The 11,250-nt window shown below is 40.3% G+C and overlaps 1 protein-coding gene across 10 annotated transcripts in view; it reads left to right on the forward strand.

Annotated features, from left to right (window-relative positions):
- Positions 1–3,224, forward strand: part of pde4dip (phosphodiesterase 4D interacting protein) — a 139,728-nt gene extending 136,504 nt beyond the window's left edge. For all 10 annotated transcript variants that reach the window (XM_078258284.1, XM_078258285.1, XM_078258286.1 and 7 more), the window contains 3 exons: positions 159–297; positions 575–621; positions 3,068–3,224. In XM_078258284.1, the coding sequence (XP_078114410.1) occupies positions 159–297; positions 575–621; positions 3,068–3,124 (243 nt within the window). In that variant the 3' untranslated portion in view covers positions 3,125–3,224. The remainder of the gene's footprint in view (positions 1–158; positions 298–574; positions 622–3,067) is intronic.
- The last annotated feature ends 8,026 nt before the right edge of the window (positions 3,225–11,250 follow it).

The raw sequence follows: 11,250 nt of genomic DNA on the forward strand, positions 1-11,250 counted from the left end.
CGAAAAAAAATCACATTTGAATAGTGATTTCAGCATTCAAATAGTATTTTTTTACTATTCGAATTATATTTGACTTTCGGAATTTGTTCCAACAGCCCTAGTGGAGACGGACACTAAACATTGTGTGTGTGTGTGTGTGTGTGTCTGTCTCTCTACAGGATCCGTCTCTGAGGGAGGAGGTCGTCTCTCTCCGTCTGAGGCTCTCAGAGCAAGAGCAGGCTCTCAAGGACGCCATGGAGAGAGTCAAGAGCTCCAACCGCACCAAAGATAGCATGGAGCACTTTATAGTCAACCAACGTGAGTCACTCATCTTCCCACTCTTTCTTCAAGATCATATAAAACCATCTTTTATCATATTGTTTTTCATCATCATATCAAAACATAAAAGAAACCCTGGAATTCTTTCAGTAATGTATTCGGTAATAAAAAAGCTGACTGTCCTTATGTAACCTCAACAGATTAGGGCTGCAACTACTGATTGATTTCATTGTTAATTAATCTGTTGATTATTTTCTGGATTTGTGTGTGTGTCGTGTCTGTGTGTGTGCGTGCGTGTGTGTGTGTGTGTTTACAGTGTCGAGAACACGGGACGTGTTGAGTAAAGCAAAGACAAACTTAGAGGTGAGTTCCTACATCTTTCATTGCGGTTTTCAGCCTAATAAGCTTTTATTCCTAACAGGAGAGAATAACTTAGATCAGTGGTTCCCAAACATCTTCACGTGAAGGACCATTAAACTCAACGTAGACCCCGGGGTCCCCATTTGATAAGATTTCACCCCAGTCCGATAGGATTTTTGCAACCCCCACCAAAACCTATTATAATTTCCTTTACATAAATAAAGACATTTGCACCTTAACTTGATGCAGAAAAGGCACAAGTTGTTGCGAAAGAAATTCACCAGAATGTGTTTTCAACTTTCAATTTAGCTCAAAAGTGGCGATCTCAAAAAGACGGCAGAAGTAACCACAGCCTTGTAACTGAAAAACATTTCGCAAAAAATGTCACGTACCCCCTGCAGTCCTCCAAAGTACCCATAGGGGGACACGTACCCCCAGTTGAGAAATACTGCCATAAAGGACCCCTGGGGTTCCCAAGGGGGTAAGCCAGTCTCCGCAAAGCGTAGCTCCTATGGAGCCATTTTGTTGCTAACAAGCCATCACCTCCCATTAGCATCCCATTGACTGCCATTCATTTTAGCACCACTTTGACAGCGAATACCTTTACATCTGAAGCGTTTAAAGTCTCTATTTGGTCATTGTTTATTTCTAAAGAAACACGACAATGTATAAAAGGCTCCATTACCTTGTACCTCACGTTATGGCTCCGTAGCAGACGTTTTTATAAAAGTAGGCTAACGATTGGGTCATAACCACGAGACTTACTGTCTCATAGTAGAGGAGTTACCGTATAGTACAGGAGAAGCTCACAGGCAGTTTGGACTTCCATTAGCTGTTTAAGTTTAATTACTAATGTTAACTATCATTTTAGTGATCAATAATGAGCCTGTGTCTATGTTATCTCCTTACATATACCTACGCTCTCCGTCTTTGCTAGATTGGGAATGATTGAGATTTCTCTTGGCACAGCTACCAGAAGACTTCCAACTTTCAGACAGGTTGCTCACGTCACATCTACGTCATCAAGCTCAGTTTGCAGCTGCGCAGTAACGCTCAGCGCTCACCGTGTCGCTTTGTCCATTATTTTTATTGTCTATGGGGGTTCCCCTGACCCCACTTTGGGAACCACTGACTCAGATGATCAGAAATGGATCAGTGGAAGTGTACCAGCCTCTCACCTCTCTCCTGCTGTTTCTCTTTCCTCTGACTCCTGCTGAGACTCCTCAGGAGAACCAGCTCAGGATTTCCTCCCTCCGCCATGCCTCTTCCTCCCCCTCCCCCCTCATCCTCCTCTTTTCCCTCCCCCTCCTCTTCCTCTTTCTCACCCTCCTCTTCTTCCTCACACCCCTGGCCTGGTAAAGGTACGCTCCCCTGGCTTTGCTGTGCTCCGTTTACCGTCCTTTTTAACATGAAGCTGCTTGCTTTTTGATGAAACGATTGAATGAAAACCCTTGTATTAAAAACAGTTTTGCATGTAGCTGTTTCAGAGATGACTCTTCGACGTGTGTGTGACCACTAGTGTTGCTATGGAGAGATGTTTTTTTATTTTTTTTATTTTCCTGTCCCTGTTTTGTGTGTCTTGCTCTACTAACCCTCACACACAGGGATGTACATGTACGAGCAAACAGATGATGGTACACACATTATGACAACAGACACGCCCATTTAGAAGACAGGAAGTGTGTACTGTTTCATACCATAAGGGCTCCTGCACACTGGCTGCGTGGTGTGTCCGTTTTTATTTCGGCTCCCATGTTAACACGTTAGAGCTTGCACGCTGCCTGCGTGACACGCACGCCTCAGGCGCGGCTCGAGCCGCGCCGAAAACGCGCTCATGCTAGAAATAGGACCGCCGCCTATTTTTCACGCGACACGCAAGCATTCATTTTGAGTCATTATGACACGAATACATTTAATAAATGACATTATGATGTTTGAAAGTCTCTAAGTTTTGACATAAATGTAGATATAAATGTAATTATAAAAATTATCATAACTAATTATAGATTTTCAAATATAGCACCTGTCAATACACAATGAAATATTCTGGAGCCTATTTTGCCGTCAATACTGCCGACATTGTCTTTGCTGTAATCAGATCAGTATATATTTATGTTTTAACATGAAGTATACTACTGCTTGAGTGCAGTAAATAAATGGGAAACATCCATGTGTACAGACGAGGCTAGCAGCAGCAGCAGCGGCGCATCAGACGCGTTTCTGGTGTGCAAAGACAGAAAACGCCACGCAGCCGCCACGCGACTGACACGCAACAGAAACACAACGCTCACGCCACGCAGGCAGTGTGCAGGAGGCCTTAGCGCTGCTTGAAATGCGCTATCTATTGTTATAAAGTTTCTTTGTTATTACTAATTTGAGAGAATGTTTTATGAAAGCAAGTTGTGCAGAAATACCGTAATGTAAAACTCTCCTCCTTTTGTGTTTGAAGGTGAAAACACAGGAGGTTTCTGTGAGCTCGCCTTCTCTCCTGGTTGGAGTGTCATGAAGCCTCGGACTTCCTCCTCCTCCTCCTCCTCCTCCTCCTTCTCCTTCTCCTCTTCCTCTGCTGTCCCGGGACGGGCTCAGCTCCAGCGCCCCCTGCAGTCAGCCTTTCTGTAGTGCACCATTTAATTGTTCAAACTGATGGAAAATGATGGAGATTCTGTCTCTCTTATTGTCTGACTGTCTGTCGGGGTGTGTTGTTAGAGTCCTGCAGGTTCATAATACTTTATGAATGATGAATGATTGTGATTGTTTTATGATTGGTTGAGGCCACCTCTCATTTATATGAGACCAGACTGAGTTTGGCTTAGGGATGCACTGAATCCAGGATGAATATTGGGCTTTTTGACGAACCGAATCCTACGCCTGCACTCGGCGCGCTACGCTGGTCGACGTGATGACGCCGCCGTTGATTACAGGAAGGTGTTTACGTAGGTGGAGCTTCAATGCAGCAGGCTGAGAGGAAGTGGAAATGGAACTGGTGAGCAGAAAAAGTGTTGTTTGGCAGTACTTTCAGTCAAAAGAAGGCCATTCAAGTCCAGCTACATGTTCAATCTGCAATGCTGATTAGTCTGGTGGTGGCGAGGACCCTAAACAATACACAACATCACCGCTGTTACAACATCTGGTATGAAACATCTGGAAGAATACGAGCTGAGCATGAAGGAATCTACAGACAGCAGCCAGAATGCAGCAACTTCAGGTACGGCAAAGGAAGGACAGTCTCTGTTTACTTCATGAATGTGTTTACTGTGTTCATGGACTGAGGATGGGTGAAGGATTCAGTATTCGCTTTCGGATTCGGCAGAATCTTAACCAGTGGATTCGGTATTTGGCAGAAGCCCAATAATCTGGATTCGGTGCATCCCTAGTTTGGCTGGAGTCGGTTTATGACTCACAACTTTGGCTTTAAGCCTTTTTGTCATTTTCACAGATAAAATCTAAATTCTACAAATAGGAAAACAGATTTGAAACAGTTTTGGGGCTCTTAGCAACCGTTGAGTCCAGGTCTGATGATTCTACATGTACTGTTTTTAATGTGGAGCTGCTCTTATGTGGTCTTCTTGGCACATGACAACAGTGACACATGGGCGGAGTGAGGGGGGTGGCTTCTAGGTCTCCAGCCCCGAAGGGTTTTCTCAAAAGCCCCGAATCTTTTGGGGTTTTAAAGTAACTTCAACTTTATGTCATTTTCCCTCATTCTCTCTGACCGGACTGGACCAGAAAGTCAATGGAGCAAAGGTTCTGTTACTGGGGAAATATCGGCTCTTGATTCTGTGAACTCTAAAACTAGAGTACTAACTAACTAAACTACTAAAAAATATGATTCAAGATTAGTAATGCCAAATTCCTAGCCTACCGACACTATTTAACTTAGAAAAAGAAACACCAGTGTAATATGATTCATCCTCAACATTTGTAGTGTTTTGGTTTCAGAATGATAAAGACAGTTAGGGTTAGAACAATTAGATACAAAACAGGATGATTCTTTTGACAACTGTCATGTTTTTTCCTAAATGATGTACGGATTTTAGGCATTTTATTGGCCGCCGTAAAGTGGCTATGCTCCCGGATCTCCCCCCCGCAGGTCTGAGCTGAGCCCCAAATGTTTACAAGGTCTGGCTCCGCCCTTGCAGTGACATTTCCTTGTTTTTTTCCTAACCCTTAAAGGTGCTCTAAGTGATGTTGGGTGACGTCACTTCTTGTTGACGTTCAAAGTATTGCCAAACAAAACTGAGGCTAGCTCGCTCCTCCCTCCTCCCCATCCCGTCTCCTCCCCCTCCCTTCCGTGCTTCTACTCACTGCGGTTATTAACTGGAACGCTGGAAGACTGTTTGTTATGTTTGGTGGTGCAGGTTGGCCAGTTTGTTTTTGTTGGCGTTTGTGGAGCCTGGGCTGTCTACAGAGACCGTGTTTTTTTTACAGTGTGTTCAGGGGACAGGCAGCTCGCGGATGGTGAGATGTTTGCTGTATGTGACAAAAAATGTTGTAGCCTAAAAAAACGCGTTCCATCGCTTAGAGCTCCTTTAATGTGATATCTAGTCTCTGACAATCATAACAGCCATATAAGAGCAAATATCAACCCTTAACTCGTAAATCAGAAGCCAACTTCAGCTCCGCACTTCAGCAGGGATTCAAGAAACAAAACTCCACGCCATGCCAGCAGGAAAGGGGCTTTTAAATAAAAAAAAAAAAGCCAAAAACCAAACAGCAAAGTGCTTCCTCTCAGCCTCATGTTTGTAGTTTTCTCGTGTAGAATAGTTGCATGTGGTTTGAGCAGCTCGGGGAAACAAAGCCATACTCGGTGCAGTACAGTAGATGTGTTTCTGTTTTGTCCTAATTGTACAAAAATGGTCATTAAAATGGCCAACTACTGATAACATTATGGGAAAGTTTGGTCAAATAGCTGGTAGATGATGTTCTTTTGCATTTACTCACAAATAAAATAGGATTTTTTTTTTGCTCATCGCGCTCAAACTCCGGAGTAAGACTGTTAACCCTCGTGTTGTCTGCCCGTCGACAGCCAACTTGTTGTACTTTCGGGTCAAAATTGAAAAACTTTTTGTGGCACTTTTTTATGCTTTTGACGCTTAAAACGTTTATGTCCCTCTTTTCAACACTTTTTTAAATTCATGGTCAATAAACCTAACTTAAATTACATTATACCTCATTTTTGAGTTTGAAAAAACGCAGAAATTATGAATTATTTTGACTAATAGTTAAGATTAGAGGATGTTGAATGAATCACAGACTGGTTTATCTTAAAGTTTGCTCAGGATACTGTATTAAAACCATTTAAAAAAATTGGAAATTGAATAAAACACCCAAAATTCAGTGGAAGTAATCATTAATTAATTTCACCGTGGAAGAACGTTGTATGGAACCCATACAGTACAACGTACATGCATGCATCCAAGTTTTTTTGAGGCAATTTGGTTGAAAGAAACCCATATTTCTGATATAAAAAAATATGAAAAGGGGTCAAATTTTGGCACGTTCCAGGCAACCCGTAACTCATGTTTTCACAACATTCTACACAGTCAAACCCGTAACTTACTCCCAGTGAACTCGTACCAGATCGCTGTACTCCCAGTTACAGTTTTTGACGTCACACACACATAAACAACAATGGCGACCGCTGTTGATGCTGTACAGACGCCGGTGAGAAATAGAAATAAACAGACATAAATAGGCAACGTAAAGTAATTCCGCACATTGTAATTGTATTGTAAACAATACACATACGATTGTGTACTACTACAGGTTATGTTTATTAAATGAAGCCCAAAATATGTCGCAGACTAGAAATCGCTAGTATCAGCTAGCGCTAGCTAACGTCAGCGTTAGGTAGCTGCTAGCTAACGTCAACGTTAGGTAGCCACTAGCTAACGTTAACGTTAGGTAGCCGCTAGCTGATGTTAACGTTAGCTTGTCCTGAATTTGCCTGGAACGCTACCAAGTCGTGAGTCGTGACTTGAAGTTGTAACTTACGGGCTAAAAATTGTGTCTGGAACGCAGCATTAGACCCGAGGACAACACAAGGGTTAAATATGGAGTCGGTTCTCGATATCTAAGTCGATATTTAATAAATAATTATGGGTCCAACCCAGTTTGTTTTCCTGCTGAGACACTAACCTGCAGTGTTGAAAGGCCTTGTGATGAAGCTGCTGTATTTTGCAGCATCTTATTAAACCAGTGTTAACGTGTGACAGACTGCACTCATCGAGCTGCTCCGCCGTTTATTATGGGATGCCTTCAGTAACCTGTCTCATAAAAGAAAATACATTTTATAGTCCAAGGTCCAAGAAAGATGACATTTCATTTTTGTAACCGGAAAAAATACTTTTCTCTGTTTGTTTTTTTTTATATCCCTTTGGTGTTTTTTTCTTTTCTTTTCTTTGCTAAATTTGTGAATTTCAGTATATTTGAATTTCCCTCACGATGACAATCAGTTTTTTAAAAAACCAATTGACAAGGGAGAGCCGTCTGTATGTAAAGATAAATTCCTTTAAAACGTTTGCAGGGTTTATGACGCTCACTGTGCAAATGAACTTTTCTGAGATTGGGTGTTTTTACGATGGCTTCTTCGAATTATATTTCTTATTTTTCTTTTTCTTGATTTCTCTGTATAGTATGATAGCTGTTTCTTTCTGTGCATGAACTGTGGCTTCACTGCCCTCTGATACTTTTACTGAAATATGCAATTCTTTGGGTTACCGTGCAATAATAGCCTACCGTGATTGCTTTTTCTGTTGATGTTTTAGGTTTGGTTATTAAAGTGCCATGTCATCTGTTTTAGCTCCGAAGCTGAATTTATTCAAACAAACGTACTTTTTTGTTATGTGACAATCAACTTGAAGCAGTTTTAACGGCCCCACTCAGTTTTATATACAATGTGTGAAAAAAAGGCAAAGTAAGAGCTTAAAAGAGCACTGTAATGATGTATTTATAAAAGCAATATGATCAACCAAAGTGAACAACTTGTATGTTGTCAAATCAGGAGTAAACTAATCAAGTTTAGAGATTTTTGTGTGTGTGTAATTCCCCACAGGTCAAAGGTCAAACTTATAGTGTCTTTCTTAGTGTGTGTGTGTGTGTGTGTGTGTGTGTGGTGTTGGGAACCACATCTCATGTATGTACATATTAAAACGAGTGTGTAACATCCATGCAAGATGTTTTGTTGCTGTTTGACAGAAACCAGCTGTATTTTTATGCATGTTTTCTTTATTAAAAATGTTTTGGGGTAAAAGAAAAGAACCTTTTTAATTAAAACAAAAAGGGGACAACATATTGTCTATCTTGTTTGGTGTCTTTCTTGGATACTATACACTTTTGGTTCCTCTGGAAGTAAAATAAAGCCCACAAGCAAAAAGCAGAACCATAGGTACCATACCAAACTCGCGGCCCGCGGGCCAAATCCGGCCCCTCGCAGATTTAGGTTAATAATATATTTCTTGTTTGTAGCTTTTTCGATTTTTTTTTTGTCACTTTTTCTGAAGTTTTTGTCACTTTTGCCGACGCTTTCGGTGCTTATATTTTTTCAACGTTTTTGCCACTTCGACTTTTTTGGCGCCTTTTTCCAACGTTTTTTTTTTTTGCTTTTTTCTTTGATGGCTAAGTTACTTTGTTGGGGCTTTATGTTGGCCAAACTAAGTGAGAAGGCTATATGAGACATGCAATAATACCAACATATTCTCACTCCCATCTCGTAAAATACGGAACCTTGGTCAGGTGCCTTTGTCGTCGTTATTGACGCTAAAAGTCTCCTTTAGCGTCATATAACGCGCTTTATCTAAACGCGACTGGTCGGGACTTTTGGCGTCCCTTTTGACGTAGTTATGTTAAGGGAAAGGTCGTGGGTGGGCTTACGTTTCTGTGACGCGGGAAGAACGGGACGGTTGGGTTTAGGAAAAGAAGAATGGGACAGTTGGGTTTAGGTAAAGAAGAACGGGACAGTTGGGTTTAGGAAAAGAAGAACGGGACGGTTGGGTTTAGGAAAAGAAGAACAGGACAGTTGGGTTTAGGTAAAGAAGAACAGGACAGTTGGGTTTAGGTAAAGAAGAACGGGACAGTTGGGTTTAGGTAAAGAAGAACGGGACGGTTGGGTTTAGGTAAAGAAGAACGGGACAGTTGGGTTTAGGTAAAGAAGAACGGGACAGTTGGGTTTAGGTAAAGAAGAACGGGACAGTTGGGTTTAGGTAAAGAAGAAAGGGACGGTTGGGTTTAGGAAACGTGACACGTGGGACATGAACCCCGGTCTCCTGGGTTAAAGTCCTGTGTTGTTTGACCCACCCACCACCACAACCAACCTCCCAACGTGGAATTTCAGGTTTTCATACTACTCGCTATGGTAGTCGCTCTTAGTGTTATGTCATCTTCAAACCCTGTGTAGCTGCTGCTCTCCCCGGTACTCCATGGATGTATTAATAGAACGGTACGTTCTACAAACACGCTGAAGGGCGCTTTTTTCATCGCTTCAGACGCTGACAGCCACCGTCCAAACGTTCGCAGTGAGAACGGGTTGATAATACAGTCAAAGATGTTTGACTTTTTCAATGTAATTAAAGCATGTGAATAAACTAAACATGTCTGGCCCTTGGTGTGATTCTTATTTTCCAGTGTGGCTCTGAGTTTGACGCGCTGCTTTAGGGTATAAATTGCAAAGAATGCACTGTAAAAAAAGATCTTTCATTTTCTGTCAGCAATACATGTTATTTCATGTTGTGTCAACACAAAATATATTTTTGTCCAAGGGACTTGAAACATTGCGTTGTTCTGACTATTATAATTGCAAGTTGCCAGTTGATATTAGTTGTTATAAAAACTTGGTAATGAGTTGTAAATAATTAGTTGCAAGCATAGTTGTTAGGAAAACTTGGGAATTAGTTGAAGGGACAAATAATGTTTTTGTACCCTCAACTATTATCGTTACGTTGGCAGCAGAATACATAAAGAGTTGTTAAAACTCAAAATAATTCATGCAATTGATACAACTAAGCACTTTTCACAGTGTGCTGAATTATTTTATATAATGGTGTGATTATAACAAATGTACAATGTTGTTATGGGGGTGGGGGGGGACAAGGCAAGACTACACAAATTATAATAATTATAGCACAATTCATTTATGGAGGTGGTTTCAAAGGAATAAAAAACACATTTTACTGAGAAAAAATAAAATGTCACAGCGAAGAAATGATTAAAGTAGGCTATAATGTTGTATACAGCTACGTAGTATAATATGTAGGTCCAAACAGTGACATTTAACTGTAAAAGACATGGAAATAATAATAATAATAATAATAATAATAATAATACATTTTATTTATATAGCGCTTTTCATGGTACTCAAAGACACTTTACAGTAAAACCAGCACATATAGCACATTAAAAACAGGTAAGCAATAAAACAAGCATTTTACAAGCAATCAACCTTTTGTTGTTCTTTTCACACTTGTCACTTCTCCCGATGTTTTTGTTGATTTTTTCCAGGTTTTTTGGACATTTTTGTAGATTTTTTTCAGCAATTTTTTGTTGATGTTTTTGCCAGGTTTTTCCCCGCGTTTCTGAATCTTTTTCCGACATTTTTGTCACTTTTTTTTCCAACGTTCTTTTGTCATTTTTTTTTAAATGCTATAAAATTAAATAAAACACCCAAACTCAATAAAAAGTAGTGAACTGATCATTTATTTTACCTGTCAAGAGTAATGGTTGTATGGAACCATCCACGTTAGTTTCTTTGACAATTTGGTGGCAAGAAACCCAAATTTCTGATATGGAAACTTTTTTTAAAATGGGTCAGATTTAACCCGAGGACAACAGGACGGTTAAAAACAATAAAACCAGTAACTATCAGGTGAGAAATGTAAGAGTATTTTATGTGGAAAGCTAATCTGAAGAGGTATGTTTTGATTAGTGTTTTAAATGTGTCCAGGTCAGCAGTCAGTCAATAGTCTGATCACTAAATACTTTATGCCGTATATATATACGTTTTTTCTGGAGGATATATATATATATATATATATATATATATATATATATATATGTATTTTTCAAATACGCCGCACTTTCGCCACATAAATTGCTGATTTCTGCGCAAAATATGCGGGGCTTGCGTGATTTCATAATCCCCGCATTTTCGTTGCAAAAAAGTCCCGTATATCTTAGCAGAAAGATGAAAAATGTTGCGTTTACTTCACACAAGAGCAGCCATTTCCCCCTGTTGCCATGGGAACGTTATGAAGTGACGTAATTACGCGACGTGAACGTCAGCGAAAAGCTGCGAACCCCGCGATGAAGCCACGATGACGCCGCAGTTTTTGCAAGTTCCCGCAATTTCATCGCATAAAATTGCATAAATATCCCGCATATTCCATCACGTTCTTTAAGAAAACGTGACGCATAATCGAGGATTTTTTCAATCACAAAAGGACCCTGGAAGGACTGATAATTATATATTTTTAGATCAACTTTTTGAAACTTTTTGAAACAGAGAAATACAAACTGAACAAGAACAAAAACCCTCGTCCACCCCCCCCTCGTCTCAAGAAAAAAGCAAACAACAAAAAAAAACAACAACCAATAAACAAACAGAACTCAAACCTTACCTAGTCACTCTCCTCTAGTTTT

Source organism: Sander vitreus, chromosome 9, assembly GCF_031162955.1.
Source record: "Sander vitreus isolate 19-12246 chromosome 9, sanVit1, whole genome shotgun sequence".
Lineage (NCBI taxonomy): Eukaryota > Metazoa > Chordata > Actinopteri > Perciformes > Percidae > Sander > Sander vitreus.